Source organism: Suricata suricatta, chromosome 7 (genome assembly GCF_006229205.1).
Source record: "Suricata suricatta isolate VVHF042 chromosome 7, meerkat_22Aug2017_6uvM2_HiC, whole genome shotgun sequence".
Taxonomy (NCBI): Eukaryota; Metazoa; Chordata; class Mammalia; order Carnivora; family Herpestidae; genus Suricata; species Suricata suricatta.
This window is the reverse complement of record NC_043706.1, coordinates 94,282,913-94,299,703: the sequence shown is the minus strand read 5'-3', so window position 1 is coordinate 94,299,703 and position 16,791 is coordinate 94,282,913. Positions and strand designations below refer to the sequence as shown.

The 16,791-nt window shown below is 43.6% G+C and overlaps 1 protein-coding gene across 1 annotated transcript in view; it reads right to left on the bottom strand.

The window, feature by feature from the left end:
- LOC115297079 (coiled-coil domain-containing protein 162-like) overlaps positions 1-16,791 on the bottom strand; it is a 59,839-nt gene that overhangs the window by 16,855 nt on the left and 26,193 nt on the right. The window contains exons 7-10 of the mRNA XM_029945537.1: positions 15,508-15,628; positions 9,466-9,575; positions 1,449-1,598; positions 505-558 (exon numbers count right to left, since the gene is read on the bottom strand). Of these exons, the coding sequence (XP_029801397.1) occupies positions 505-558; positions 1,449-1,598; positions 9,466-9,575; positions 15,508-15,628 (435 nt within the window). The remainder of the gene's footprint in view (positions 1-504; positions 559-1,448; positions 1,599-9,465; positions 9,576-15,507; positions 15,629-16,791) is intronic.

The following is a 16,791-nucleotide window of genomic DNA, read 5'->3' as shown; positions in this document are numbered from 1 at the left end:
GAGGCGAACATCCTGTTGTGCAAATGCGGGCGGGAGAATTGAAAGTTGGTTTATGGGCCTCAGAACGGTGCCAGACATATAATAGGTATTCAGTAAACGGCTGCCCGTTATATAAGCCCAGAAGAAACGCACTAAGCACTTCGTAATTTGATATGATACTTCTGGTGTCTTGGTCTCCGTTTGCAAATGGGCCTTTATTGACACCTCAGCCTCAATACCTCTTCTTTGGGAAAAAAGTCCCCCACCCCAAGCCAAAAATAGCAGGAGAAATAAAATGAGAAGCAATAAAAAATAACAAAAACCACCAAAAAACTAAGAAAAAGGAAGCCCTATTGCTTAAAAATGTGAAAGCACACTCCTTAGGTGTTTCTCCAGTGGATCATCATTGATGGGACTTCTACAGGGCACAGGAAAATAGCGCTAGGAAGTTCCCTCTCTGGCTCCTGCTGAGAGTGTGGATTTGTGAGATGGAGAAGAGAAACTTCTTGGAAATAACTGACCTACCTGACCAGCGTTGTCTTCAGGGGGACCTCTACCTCTTCGTATAATATCTAATTCCTGAGGAGGAGAAAAGAGTGCACAACCAAACTCAACCATTTTTTCTTCCAACCATGGCTCAGTTCAGGACAGCAGGCTCCAGACACATCCTATTTGTGTTAATGGAGTTTCATTTTGAGCGCCTCAAGCTCCACTTGGATCCAGGACTGAGCTTGTTGCCCCACTGGACTTTAGGATGCCCAATAGGAGATCAAAAGACAGGATGAACTTCCAGTGTCCATACTAATGCAGAAGACTTGACTACTTGGATAAGTCAAACTGGGGGTGAGGCCAAGACTTGACTGATATTTGAATGCTTCATTTGATTTTTTTTTCCAGACTTTTGCACTTTTCTTAGGTGAAAAGTAAAATTACACTGAACCTCTGAAGCAACACATTTTAAAACGGTGTGCAGTTAGGACAGGAGAAGTGACTCTTAGATCCCACCAGTGGGATCTCATTTTAAGGAAGTCTCATTAGTGAGACCCATGAGGTGCATCCTGAAGACAGAGTTTATTCAAGGATCTGGACTTCTCTGCTAGACCAGGAACATCACAAGGTACTTTGGGTTTGCTGAGGTAAAAAGGTCAGTTAAGCATCTTCCCTGGGGAAGGGAAGGGTGTGCGGGAGTGGGGGTGGTGACCAGCTCCTTTGTAGCTAACTTTTTATATTCTCCACTAGACACCTGCAAAGCACACAACCCAGGTTTGCTGGGCCATCACCCCTGCAGCTGAGAATACCAGGCCCAAGAAAATGAGCCAGTGAGAAGAGACATTGAAGAGTACCATTCACTCTCAGTTCTTGCATAAGAACACCTCCCCTACCCTCTGTTCTGTTCTCTTCAGAGTGACTCCCGAGCCTCCCTATCCCCACCTTCCCCATCACACTTCCTGCCTCTCTCGGGAACGTACTTGCTCTCTCTGGCAGAGCTTTTGCCTCGCATGCTCCAACACATGCTCATAACACATGGAGTAGCTCTCGAAGTTGCTGCGTTCTCTTGCCATCACATCACAACCCAGGGAAAGGAGGCAGGCCTCGAGGTGCTCTTTCCTGAAAGTGATCTGAAAAGGAAGGGGAATCATTCACAGCAGCTCCAGCCTCACCATGTCAGGGCTTATGGCACATGTTGCCTTGGCTCACAGACCAGTGTCTAGTTCTCCTCCATAAAAAAACATGGCTCTAGCCTTCCAAGTCTCTCTTTTGAGTCTGGTCTTAGTATTTGCAGAGCAGGGACGAGAGTACCTGCCACATACCTAAGTATTCTAGATATTTAAAGATTGGAAATCAAACTAACAAACTATTAATTCTCCTTTGAAAAATTGATCTTCAAAATAACTTGGAAGGATAGGCTTGAATTTATCCATCTTGGATGACTCTGGGTTCTATGCTGAAATGTGATGTGGAGTGAGCTGGTCACCAACCTATAGTTTACAGCATGATGCCCTTCTCTTCCCACCTCTGCCCTCACATCATACTGTGGAGGGCCTTCACCTGCATGTAAATGGACAGTCCACCGTCTACACCCCTACACAGCCGTCCTTGACCACTCCTTAGGCCCAGGGTATGCACACTGGCAGTAAAGTCCACCCTCCCTCTGGGAGCAGGATCTGGGGATTTTCCAGGGAGAATTCCAGGGTCCCAGGTACCTGAAGTGTGGTCTAGAAGGAAGGCCAGGGATCTGAGTGGGCATGTCCCCTTGGCTGTGGGTATTTCCTACCCTGTGAGGAAGAGGAAACTGGAGAAGAAACAGAGGGGCTCTCTGAAGAATGAGCACCCAGCAGGAACCCCTCTTGCTCTGGTTGAAGGGCCATACTGCTCATCCTCTTGACAGTCCCATTCTGTCCCCTCTCTCTAAGAGATTGGGCACTCTTTTGAAGAGGTAGCCATTAAGGAACAGAGGAAAAGTCCACCCTTCCAAGGCAAAGTTAGATTCAGGCTGTGAAGAGAAATGGGATCCAATATGTAGAAGATAGGACAGATCTACCTGTCTAGGGCCTGCATGTCCATGTGGGTGTTTGTGTGCATCTCTTTGTGTCTGTATCAGTGGGTGCATTTGTGTGCATTTTTGGATATGTCTGTGTGTCTGTGTCTGTATCCATTAGTGTATATGTATATGTGTGTCTATCTCTGTGAATGTCTGTATATATCTCTGTGTCTGTGTGTGTTCCTTTCTGTGTATCAGTAAGTGTGTCTCTGTATATCTGGGCCACTTATGAGGCCCAATCCAAGACCCAGCCTGCGGGCTTACATGAGCTTTATCTGTGACACTTCCAGGGTCATGAGGGCTCCAGGCTCAGTGGCAGTCTGCCACAGAAGCTGGGCTGTCCTTCTAGGGTGGGTCCTGTGGCTCTGACTTGATTATCCCAGTGAGGCTCAGTTCACTGTCCTATCAGTGCAACCTCAGAGCTCGCACTGACCTCCAGAGAAAACCCAGCCAGGCTTTGCCAAGGCAACTTATTGAGGCAAACAAGCAGAGGTAGCCAATAGTGATAAAATGCAGCACTGATGGGGGGAAATGGCTCGCTCACCACTGCTGATGGCAAGGGAAGCCAGTGTGGCATTTTGGAGAGCAGACTAGCTGTGTCTGTGAGAAGATTTTAAAATGTTCATGCCCTCTGGCTCAGTTAATTCCTCTTCTAGAACTTTATCTTTAGAGGACAATAAAAGTGATATGCAAAAATATATGTAAACAGATGTCTTTGATCTTTCTAACAGAAAAGAGAAATGGCAACAATTGAAAGTGCCTCATAAAGGGAAATAGGTTGAATCTTTCTCATCCATCTGTACAACGAAATACCAAACAGCCACCAAAAATTATGCTGTGGACATGTTTATTGACAGAGAAACATGCTATTTTATTATTATTTTTTTTATAGTTTATTGTCAAGTTGGTTTCCATATAACACCCAGTGCTCTTCCCCACAAGTGCCCCTCTCCATGACCATCACCTCCCTTCCTTTTTTCCCCTCCTCCTTCAGCCCTCAGTTTGTTTTCAGTATTCAAGAGTCTCTCATGATTTGCCTCCCTCCCTCTCCCTGGAAACATGCTGACAAAATGTACTCAACTGGAAAAAAAAGTACACAATAATAAAAAGGCAAATAGAATAATTTAACTTGGGTTTTTTTATATTTTTTTTTTTGAGAGACAGAGAGCACGAGCAGAGGAGGGTCAGAAAGAGAGGGAGACACAGAATCTGAAGCAGGCTCCAGGCTCTGAGCTAGCTGTCAGCACAGAGCCTGATGTGGGGCTCGAACCCATGACTGTGAGATCATGACCTGAGAGAAGCCAGATGCTTAACCGACTGAGCCACCCAGGCGCCCCTAACTTGGTTTTAAAAAAGCTAATGAATAAAAGAAATTTGGATAATTTGAGTAAATGAAGTTTGGAAGGAAATGTGCCAAAATAATAATAGTTATCAATGAGGGCAAGCTAATGAGTGTATTTTGTAATATATCATATTTCTGTTTTCTATAATAATCATAACATGTATATATAAGAAAGATAATTATATATAAAAATGTACATATAAACAAAATGTATAACCTAATGAAAAGATAGTAAAGCTTTTGTAAAGATCTCCTCCCCAGCGGCTTGGCAGGTGCACTGAAGAGATGTGGGATGAGAATGGTGGATGAACAGCTCTCCTCATGGGGGATTTCGTGAGCAGGGCCAGGCAGTCAGAGGAGCACACGCAGCCTCGCTCCCTCATTCTCTGGGGCCTCCTCAAGGGGCCCCTTTCAGTGGAGCAGGATTTTGGGCAATCCATCCTGCTCTGGAAAGTGAGCCCTAAGACAGTCAGATTCAGCTTCTGACACCAAGGCAAGGCGAATCAAGATTTCACGGCCCTTGACTTCTTTACAGTCTATGCGAAATTAGGAACAACAAAGGGCATACTTCCCAGACAGAGCATGATGAAAGCCCAAACCGCTGCGATATTGTGGAGCCACATTCAAGGCCATCAAGGCTGGTGACCCCTTCCAGGTGGCCTGGGCTCAGCGCTTGGAATCAGCCGCAGTGACGCACCCCTCACTGTCCTGGAAAGCAGTGTCTGGATCCGCATGTGCCAGCCAGGCCTCCAACAGCTTTTTAGCAGGGCAGACACTTCTCAAGCTAATGTCATGATGGCTAGCCATCACAGTAGATACAGAATCCCAACCAAACGGAAATGCAGACTTGAACCACAGTGGCCCTCTACCATCCGCTCTTAGCCAGTGTGATATTTTACCTGGTGAGGGTGAGATACCTCTGGCTGAGTCTGTTACACCAAGAGGTAGGCCTGGCTAGGACCCCCCTCGGGCATCCCTGGATGAGATGAAATTGTGTTGCTTCCTTCCCTCAGTGGCTCTGCTGAGGCCTCAGGAGGTTGAACTGAAAGATCAACTCAAGGGGATGATGCATAGAGGGTGAATGTGAAGGCAAGGAGAGGGGATAAGGGCCCGGGGAAGAGCACTTGCCATGGGGACACGCAGTGGGGAGCATGTCTGAGGTGAGGCAGCAGGAAGCTGTTACTGACAAGAGACAGAGAGTAGCAGGGAGACTCCCAAGCTCCTAGGAGTCCCTCTCTCAGCTGAACTTTGGTTCTGCAGACCTACTCAGCCTTCCAGAGACAGCCTTTGGAGCGGCCTGAAGAGCATCTGTTGTGGGACAGCCTGTGTGGCTTCTATTGACGTGATTTTTCTACAAGCTCTCAGAGCAGTTTGTTTCTTTTTTTTAATGTTTATTTCTTTTTTGGGGGGAGAGAGAGACAGCGAGAGAGAGAAAATGAGCAGGGGAGGGGCAGAGAGAGGAGGACAGAGGATCTGTGCTGATGGCAGACAACTCTATGCAGGGCTCAAACTCACCAACTGCGAGATCGCGACCTGAGCTGAAGTTAGACATTCAACCTACTGAGCCACCCAGGTGCCCCCAGAGCAATTTGTTTCTTGAAAGCGGTTCTGCAGCCCACCCTTGCCTAGGTCACTAAAAGCCATCTCTGCGCCAAATGGCAGCATGAAGTGGGTTCATCTGCCAACTTCCCCTTCAAGGCAGGCCCCTGGCTTCCATAAAAACTAGTGAGTGAAGACTGTGTCCTCCAGTGGGCTGATGCCTTCACCAACAGTTAAATCTGAACTATGATGAGTGGCACTGGCTGGAAAAGCACCAGAGTGCCCCACAGATTGATCCAGAGAGCCAGCCTGGGGTGAAGCATGGCAGGCACCAGGCCTTGTTATGGCAAAAGCCTGGCTCTGCTGGAAGCAAATTGTGCTTGTGGTTTGCTTCACCTTGCAGCCCCTCGTAATTCATCTAGTATTTATCAGGCACATACAAGGTGTTTGGATGATGTTTCTAAAACCCACCACTGCTAACAAGGTGCTTCAATGACTTCCCACTGACTCAAGGATAAAATCCAAATTCCTAAGGATTGCCTACAAGGTCATTCAGCAACTGGCCCTGCCCACCTTTGCAATGTCATCCTCTGAACTCTGCTATACTCCCTTCGGAAATTACTCTGCCTTCCTTCCCCAGTCCCCCTTCATCTGGCCAACTCGTATTTGTGCTTTAAGACTTGGCCCAAACAACACCTCCTCTAGGAAGTCTTCCCTATTTCTCCCCTACCTGCTAGCTGGGTTGCATCCCCTGTGTATGCCTCTTTCAAAGCGTTTAACATGAAGTGCCTTTTCCTGACACTCCTGGGTCACCTGGTTCCATAAGTTCTCTGAGGGCAAGAACTGTACCCTTTGCCTTTAGTTTAACAAAGTGCCTAAAAAAAAATAGTAGATCTATAAACACTTGCTAAATGAGTGAATGACTTTTGACATGTGCATGGAGACGGTTCTGGAATTCACACAATAGACTCTTACAGTTCTGATTTGCTGTAAGGGTCAGTTTCTAAATTCAGGTCAGTGTGGTATGACATTTGAGCAAGAAGTTAGAACTGATTGTGAAAAGTTGGTTTTTTTCCTAGAACTTGGGGAAGGAAGCAAAGATCACTAGAGGCCAATATGGATTCAAGAAAAATCAGGTCAGATTAACCTTTTCCTCAGGAAATATATAGCACTTGCGATGTATCGCTGGATTTCAGCAGGACATCTAAAAGGTTTCTCATGATGTCCTTGTGAACCAGTGAAGAACACAGGCTGGGTGACAGCACAACTGGATGTGCTTCTACCACTGAAAGACTGTGCCCAAGGAGCACGGTCAGTCTAAAAGGGACCCATAGTGGGTAGCACAGGGATTGGGGCCTGTCTTGGCATACACTGTTAGTAATGGCTTGGATGAGGATACTGGGGGCAGGCTGACACAAACCTGGAAGAGGGAGAGAGTGCTGAATGATAAAAATCCAGATTTTTAAGGATTTCAAGAAGTTCATCATAGACCAAATGGAAGAAGACCAAGGCTAATAATATGGCAGCAGCAGGGTGCCTGAAGGCAATGTGGGCTTCAGGTGACCGTCAGCCTAATGAGTCATCTGTGACATGGCTCCCAACACCCGGCACACTCATGAGCATTAATCAAAGGGAGGACACACAGGACAAGGGCACTCTGCCGGTCAGACAACCTTGAGTTTAGAGGGGACTGAGCAGGATGGTAGGGCTGCTCATATAAAGTGATTGAAGGAAAGGTAGGTGGTTTAGTCTGAAGAAGAGAGAGCTGGGCACAGGTCCTCAGTGTGTGCATGTGCAGTCTGCAGTCTGCACAGAAGCACCCAGGTGAGGGAGGAGCGTGGCACCTGCCCCCCTTTCCTACTCCACGTGCCCTGGCTTGGACTGCACCCACCTGGAGGAAGGGGTGACGATTTGTAATCCACCACCCAGAGGGGCACCTGTTTGGGTTTGTGCTACTAGAGCAGACCAGCAACAGCAGTAATTGAGCTTCTCTGACTGACCTGCCTTTTGATATCCAAAGGCTTGTTGAGAGGAGTCAGAACCATGATCTGTGGTGTCCCAGGGCCAGGACTAGGATCCATGCTGGAGAAATGTGGGAGGCCAAATCCAGCTCAGTGAAAGCTGCTTGAAATAAGAGCCACCAGGATTGCCTGGGGAGTGGGGGTGGGTTTATAAGAGAGTGAGCTCCCTGTGTTTGCAGATGATTCAGAAGAGGCTAGAAGTCCACCAGGCATAGAATTTGGAGGGATCTAACATCCTGGCGTCTCATTATTCCAGGACGCTGGCAGGCAGATACCAACCTGTTCGGTGTGCCTTGAGTTCCAGGCATACCTGACATGGGTTTGCTCTCATACTCCCATTTCCAGATGACCCCATCTTCAGTGTTGGAGTAAAGTATATACATAAGAGCTGAGCAGATCTTGAGCTACAACTTTTTGTTTGTTTTTATTGTGGTAAAATATATGTAACATAAAATTTGCCACATCAACCATTTTTTTTTGTAAGTAGGCTCCACGCCCAGCATGGAGCCCAATGTGGGGCTTGAACTCACAACCCTGACATCATGACCTGAGCTGAAATCAAGAGTCAAATGCTTAAAACCAATAAAGTCACCCAGGCACCCCAATTTAAATTATTTTTCAGTGTAAAGTCCAGAGGCATTAAATACATTCACACTGTGGTACAATCTCTAGAACTGTCTTCAGCTTGCAAAACTGAAATTCTTATACCCACAGAACACCAATTCCCCATTCGGCTTCCCCCCAGCTCCTAACAACTACCATTCTACTTTCTGTCTCCATGAATCTGACTACTGTGGGTGCCTCATATAAGTGGAATTGTACAGCATTTATGCTTTTGTGGCTGGCTTTTGTCACTGAGCATAAGGTCTTCAAGGTGCATCCATGATGAAGCATGTGTCGGAATTTCCTTCCTTTTTTTTGAAAGCCACAAAACTTTGTGCTTCTAACATGTTTCTGAGCATGTCCCGCCCTAATCACCTCTGTATCTCTGGTCTAGAATCTCTGAGCTGCCAGGAACCACTTCACCCTCTCATCAGAACACACAGTACCACAGGCGGGTATCACTGAAAGCTTCAATGAAATACAAATACATCACTAACCTCTCAGAAAAAATGTATCCCCAACCAAACTAGTGAATTCTCTGTCTCATAATTAAAAAGTGAAGTGTTTATTATAAATTTATGGGAATGTTTGAAGCTCTTAGAAAAATATAAATTTGAGGGGAAATGTTTTAAAAAATTAGGTATGTTTTGCTAAATCAGGTTTTTAATGAAATGGTTGAATTTCAAAGGCAACTGGGTTTGTAGCTACCTAATGCACTTATGCTTAATTTGTTAATGATCCTAAAAGTTCTGCTATGGCCAAATATCCACATACACTCATATCTTGCCTTTTCAGCACTATTTAGAAATAGTCGAGAGTAAACAGTTAAAAACTTTAAGGACTGTGTGTATGTGTATTGTGTGTATTAAATACATATGATTGTTAAATACATATATAGAGTTGTTATGGATTCAAATATATGGATTCAAAAATGTGGATGAAATACCAAATACATTGTTGAAACTGGTTTGCTTTGTGGAGAGGAAACTGAGGATAGTGGGAAAAGGAGGGTTGGAAATGTTACCTTTCTGTGAGTTATTGTTGTTGTTTGTTTTGTATTACACATTTAAAAAATGTTTTCTAGTTAGTGGGATTATTGGCTATTTTAGTTTCTTTTAAATTTTCAGTATTAAAAATCAACACAGAAAATGTTACTAAAAACAACTCATTCATCAACAAACTCCAAGGTTACTTTAAAAATTGGCTAAATCTGAAATTAGTCAACATGCATATCCTAATTTCTCTCTCATAATTTATTAGAAATCAATCCTTTTCCAAGATTAAAATGATAATAAGTGATTGCTACTCTAAGCCTCAGTGTTCATCTATTCATTCTAAGGGAGGAAGGGAAGCACTGGGAAATGGTTTAAGGGTTCCTTGTTTGGGTTTATGTTATATAAAAAAAACACATTCCAAAGTGACTAACATTCAATACATACCTCTAGTCCACTATCCTGGTAATTTTCCATTAATCTCTGTATAAAATTTTCAACTATTTGTGGTCTGACAACTGAAAAGTTTTCTTTCATGACATGGTGCTTCCAAAGGTCTAGGGAGAGAAACATAACAATGCTAGTATCATGAAACACTGAATGATCATTACTGGCATTACACTGGACACAAGAAGCTGTTTTTTCCAAATCCACAAAAACTAATGGGTGAGGAAGGGGGAGGGGAGGAAGTGGCCTAGAATACAGGGTCCTCCAGAACATCGGAATAAGGAAGATCTCTAACAAAAATCCTAATGAAAAGATTTGGAAAAGTACCTCTGGAGCCCCATGAATGATATTCTGTTATCTGTTTTTAAGTCTAAGCTTTGACAAGATGGAGTTCATGTCTGTTTCAGAAATTTTTCAGACATGGAATTGGATACTTTTTCCAGGGTACTAGAGTGGTAGGTCTCTGGCTTATAGAAAAGCCTGGTGAGAGACCACATCTGCCACATACTTCTGGTTTGGGGACTGTCAGCTGGCAAATGCCCACAGAGCTGGTTTGAGGTTTAGCTCTGGGCTCAGCTGATGGGGAAGTATTTTACCAGAGTGCTGGAAATCTTCCCACATGCTTCTTCCTCATGAGTTCAAGTTTGGACATGCAAGTACTTCTGTAGGCAGGAGTCAGGGGAAAGCAGGGAGAGTAGAATTCATCCAAGAGAAGTCATTCCTGGCCAAGTGGAGTTGGTGGTCTTCAAATGTGTCCATTTTCAGTGTGTGTGTGTGTGGTCGTGGCTTCTTTGAGCAGTTTTTGACAGTAGTGTGGAGGTGGGAAGGAGACTTAAATTAGGGCTTTGTTCTTTCCTCTCATTCTGTGTCCAGGTCCTTTGACTGGAGAAAACTTTGACTTCCTCCTGGCCAAACCACTTCCCCTCTCTCCCTCTATGAATGCTCCCCCCCCCACCCCCCACCCCTATGCAGCTTCCTCCCTCCCTCTAGGAAGTGTATCTTGGTTTGGTAGCATTTCACTTCTCTAACAGAACCACCAGCCTCTGTGCCTGAGTGAGGCAAGCAGAACCGAAACTTGAAGGCACACAACCGCCAACCAAGGTTGTTCTCTTGACCACCAGGGTTCCCCCAGAAGGAGGGGAGGTTGAAACCTTATTGTTTCAAGCACATGTATACATGTACTTTGTTTCTCAAACTTCTCCCCAGAACACTAGTCCCTTGAGCTGATGATAGATATTCCCAAGGGGAGAAAAGGGTTCTGTGGTCAAGTAAATGTAAAGAACATTTCATACTCTCTCTTGGAGATTTACAGTGCACAGGAGGATAGTAAAGGCTCTGAGGTCTAGAGCAAAGAAATCTTTTTAACATTATTTACCACAAGTTTCCCAAACTTGTTTTGACAACAAACAAACAAAACCTTTCCCCTACAACCCCTGCAAAACACAGTAGAAATCCTTTTATCCAATGCAATCATGACTAAGAGTTGGTTGATCAAAAGAAGTCTGATAAACCAGAGAATGCTTAAAAAATGGCATGTAGTATCTTAAACATTTTATTTAACTTAAAAATACACAAATATACGAACATTTGCCAATTTTCTAATGTAGAACGTAGGCCTTTCCTTTGTATGTGATCATTCATTGGAGTTCTGTACTATCTTTCTTCTATAAACCATAGCACATAGTACACGGTCTACAATTTCTAGTGTGTGTGTGTGTGTGTGTGTGTGTGTGTGTGTGTGTGTGTTGTTTTGTTGTTGCTGACTTGTTTCTTTCTTTTTATGAAGAAAACGATTAAAAGACCATGAAAAAAATCCAAATGTGTCATTTTTTTAAGGGCAGTTTTAAGTCCATAGAAAAATTGAGCAGATGGGTACAGAGATTTCCCATATACTCTCTGTCCCCTCACCTCTAACACACAGTCTCCCCAACTATCAACATCTCGCACCAGTGTGGTATGTGTGTCATAACTGATGAGGATACACTGACATGTTATTATCACCCAAAGTCCATAGTTTACATTACAGTTCACAACCTTGGTGAGACTATGGGTTTGACAAATGTATAATTGGCACCTATCCACTATTACATTATCACACAGAATAGCTTCACTGCCCTAAAATCTGCCTATTCATCCTTTTCTCCTCTCTAATCCCTTGGCAACCACTGATCTTTTTACTGTCTACATAGATCTGCCTTTTCTCAAATGTCATGTGGTTGGATTCATTCAATATTTAGTCTTTTTAGGGGGGCTTCTGTCATTGAGTAATATGCATTTTTATCCATGTCTTGTCATGGTTTGATAGCTCTTTTCCTTTTATCATTAAATAATATTTCATTGACTGGATGTACCACAGTTTATCCATTTCAACTTGTTTTTATTTTTAAGTTTATTTATTTATTGAGAAAGAGAGAGACAGAGAGAACAAGAAAGGGAGGGGCAGAGAGAAGGAGAGACAGAATCCCAAGTAGGCTCCTTGCCATCAGTGCACAGCCTGATGTGGGGTTCAGTAATGGCCTGAGCCAAGATCAAGAGTTGGACACTTAATCAACCGAGCCACCCAGGCACCCTTCAACTTGGTTTTTATTGAGCAGATATCTTTTTGTATTCCCATTTCATTGGTTTATATAATACTTAATCAAATTACCCATATACAATGACAAATAAAACTGGTATCAACAGGTATAGAGCAAACAATGATCAACGATGCTAGGTAAACATAGGCAACCCAAAGACTGTGATTAGTGACTATTTTGCCAGCTTGTGTTACCAAGGGAATGGGAAGCTTCAGGCAGCCCAAGAGTCTGTTAGTGCAGGGTGAGTGAGAGAACTCTTGCACTAGCATGTTGGGGAACTGGTATTCTAGGGCACATTGCTAGAAATGCTGGCCTAGGTCACCCTCTTTTAAGTGTTTGGATTGTGCTTCCCTCAAGCAAAACATTTTTGTCTACTCACTGTTAACATATGTATATTATGTTTTTCTAACTACCTACAATACTATCACTGGCTAGTACTATATAGTTTGATGTACTTAGGGCCAGGCTCATCCACAATGAGAACAGAGCTCAATCTACATTCCTAGAGTTTTCTTGACCTTTTAAAATTTTTTGCCTGACTTCTTATCAGATATGGTTATCTTTTTTAAGCTCATACTGTAACTGAAGATAAGCATGTACCAGGATTAGAAGTGTCTTTACAATTTCTTAGTGCTTGCTTGTGGACTGCCTCTAACTGGTCACTTCAGGACAACTCATGTGACATGGAGTGTGATATGTGACTTCATACATATGGATTTAATCTACTTAGAAGTTTTAAGATTTTCTTCCCATTTCCCTGGGACATATGCACTCCACTTTGGAGACTGCTGACCTTATAAATGCTCAGAGAAATTGAGAACATCAATTAAAAGTGACTTGAATGCTAAAATGCCAAATATGGGGAATAGCAGAGCCTTTCCGAATTAGTGGAACCCAACTCTCTGCTAAGCCAAGCCCCGAGGCTGAACAAGAATGTTTGGAGTTGCTTTTTAAAGCTCCCAGGGGAGTTCTAGTCCAGCTATCACAAACCCACAGTGGACCAGGTGTGGGTGCCACATTTTCAGATGTTCACTAACTAACTGGAAAACCAGTCAGAAGCTATATGAGAAGACTAAGATCCAAGACAAGGTGGGAAAGAGGGAAGAGATTGAGAAGTATTAGAGGGTTAATTTCTGGCAGGTACAAATGCAGACACCAGAGTTGTTGAACAGGGAGAGAGGAGACTCCAAGGAAAGGACAAGAGCTTGGCATGTTCCCTTGGTCTCAATAATCTCCACCCCCAGCTCCCTCTGTAGAAATCCCTAACCCTAAGTTAACCTTGACTGCAAAGGGCAGCCCATGTTGGAAGCCCCATCCACTATGGCTGCTTCTTGCTGCTGAAATGAGCAGTAGGAAGGTGGGGATTCCAAGGTTTTATTGTCTTCTTCAAAGGTTCCCAGCCAACAGAGGTCCCAGGAAGACTACACTGAAGAACACCTGGCACCCAGCGGGTACTCCATCACTCGCGCTGGGGGAACTCACTAGAGGAAGACACCCATATTGAGTCAACAATAAGAAAACACCCTCACTATTGTGGCATTTACCTGTACATGAGTTCACAATCTGAACAAGAGTTTAGAATTGGCCGGTACACTCTAGCCAAAGTAAGTTTTGATAATATCAATTTTACCTCCATCAAAAATAACTCTACCCCTCCCCTTTGCCTAACTCCCACCAGCCCCTTATGGAGGCTCTTTCCAAGCACAAGGCAACACAGAGCAGAGCTGCAATGCAAAAAAGCTTTGTCCCTTGCCCCCCATCTAAGTGTCTTATTAAACCACAGCCTGAAAAACGCAGATGGTTGCACCCGCTGCGCACTTGTGGATTTTCTCCCAAGACTCGGAGGGGAGCTGCCTGGAAGCAGCCATCACAGCACAAACAATATGTGCTTTGTGTCTGTTAAACGTTTGCAAATGAAGCTTCAACCACACTCAGCTGTCTAGTGATACCCCTAGCTGAGAAGTGGCTTGCCCTCTCACTGCACAGCCTCTGCCAAAGCCCTGCTTATTGAATTCAGTTACTCAAAGCACGGATAAAACAACAATATCTTAGGTGAGGACAGAGGTTATTAATTAACATTACAATGTCTGTGCACTTTGTCTCAAGAGGAAAATCTAACTTAGCTGGCTAGTCAAACAACTGTTCCGTAGTTCAAAGGCTGTGCATTTTCCTACAGAATGAGTAGGAGTTAGGAGTAGACAGTTCAGACAGGACCAGCTACATAATCTCTGTGCAAAATAAAAATGCAGGGCCTCTGTTTAAACAGCAGGGAAGAAAAACACCATTATAGATACTAAACTATAGTGTTTTTTTTCATCTGCAGTCTCTTGACCTGCATGGTGTTTTTATTTGGTTTTAATGTTGTACTCCCCAGGCATGGGATTCTTGTGAGGTGAGTAAGACACTCACAGGCACTGAGGGGCTCTACCCATAACTGAGAGCATGGGTGCCTGTGCAGCTACTGAACTGAGGCCCCATGCCCTGGCCAGGGGTGGAAAAGTTGAGCCAGCATCTTTCCTTCCCAGGGGCCCACTGTGGACATGAAATCCCAAGGGTATTGTAACCTCTGTCCTGGGGTATTCTACAAATCTAAGGAAAGGCAAGAGGCTTGCTCCCACTGAGTCACCCATTAGAAGTACCATGATGCTGCCAGACTAGGGTCATTGAGATACTACTAGGTACACATACCCCCATCTTCCTTCTGCTCAGGCCCTCCGCCCCTCCCCGCCACTGGAGTGGAAGGCAGCATCAGTGGCTGGGTGCAGATAGTGAGGGGGAGATTAGGGATGCCCAGGGTACCAGAGAGCAGAGGAGTAGGCAGCTGAGAGCCCTTCCTGGCAAGGTGGGGAGGTAGTAAGAGGCAGGATTTTGTGTAAGACAAGGCTTCAAGTCTTGGTGCATGCTCCACTGACTCACTGGATTCTACTTATGAAACACAAATTCTTAGTTAAAATTAACAGTTTCAAGATGGCAGCCATAGAGCATTAAACTCCAAGTACCCTTGAGTCTTATGTGAGTGCGCTGATCACATGGCCATGAAGTGACACTGATTTTAGAGCTCAGATGAAAGGAAATAATTTTGATTGCCTTCCCACCCCAAATACATGTGTTTGTAAGATTTTGACATATATATGTCATATATGTACATAATATATACATGTACTTAAATATGTCAAGAAAAGCTTATATGTTTTCCCCATTTCAACTTTATTTTAGTTATGAGTTAATCAACAGAGTTGAGACTGAACCTAACAAATGTTTTCTATTTAAAAAAATTTAAGTGGAAGAAAATACATCAAAATGTTAACAATTCTTCTCTGGGCCAAGGTGTTACAAAGTAATTTTTGTATCATTGTCTGGACATTGTAGTACCTTTAAACCATGAAAATGATACATGGATTGCTCTCATAATTAGGAAAAACACAATAAATGCTATTTTTAAAGTAATAAAATAAACATACTTTACCTGTAGGGAGAGGACCCTGCTCCTTGGACTTTTCTGATACAACCAGTGCTCTCTCTCTCTTAACTTTTCTTAATACTTCCTGGATCATATGAATTTCAAGGTTTTCCAGAAGCTTCTGAAGCTAGAGTAAGAAATTTGAGTCACTTTCTACACTCAGCTTATACTCTGCGCCCCTAGGTCAAGTTCTTGCAGAAGGGTCTGGGGTTAGGTCCTGTCCCTTAGCTACTCTCTCTCAGGGAAGACAAAACAGTTCTTTTCTTGTGTTTCTAAGTGCTTCTGCGAGGGTAGATATACTTCTTTGGAGACCAACATCTTTTCTTCCTGGCCCACATCCTCACTGATAAAACACAAGCCGCACGCCCCCCCCTTTTTTTTTCACCAAGTTCTGCTAAATTGCAAAATGCTCAATGTCTGAGGTGACTCATGTGTTTTGGGGTCTCTAAATGTGGCCAGGAATTTCATGACCTGTTATTACAAAAGAAACCCATGGGCCTGAAACTTGATTTAGAAAACAAGAAGGATTTCATGAGAAGATTAAAATTCTAAACATGACCAGTGGAAAACTTTCCCAATAACCAGGAATCCTTACTTTATCCAGTATGCTTGTAGGGTCCATGTTTCTGCCAGAAGACCCCAAGTACTAGAGAGAATCAGGGTTGAGAAGGGTAAGCAATGGGGCTTGGGGTTGGGTGGTGTGCATGTTGGAGGCAGGGGAGCTGAGTTCTCCCTGATGTTCAGCGGACATGAATCTCTGCATTGACACTCAAACAGCTAGAGGCTTTGTTTGCCTGTTACAGTGAGCACAGCCACATTGGGTCTATGTCCCAGGACAAAGGTGAACAAACACTTGAAAACAGCCTCTCGCATAGATCATCTGGCACACACCAAATGGCCACTGCATAAATTGTGTTGTCATAGTCTCAGAAAAAAAATCACGGGCTATTTAAAATATATTCCATTTCCATGGGCATGTGGGGGGGGGGCAGATAAGTGTGTGCTAGGTTTTATGTTTGCTTTTTTAAAGTTTATTTATTTTGATGATATTTATAAAATATTTTCCCAATTTGAAAATTTTTAAAGATTTTTAGATCTTTTTTTACCTGTATAAAAATCTGTATTTTTAAAATTACAGCTTTGTTGAATTACATAATATTAAATTTACCTTTTTAAAGTATATAATTCAGTGTATTCTAGTGTATTCACAAAGTTCTAAAATTATCATCACTATGTAATTTCAGGAACATTTTGTTACCAGGAAAAGAAACTCATCCCCTCAGCCTTTGG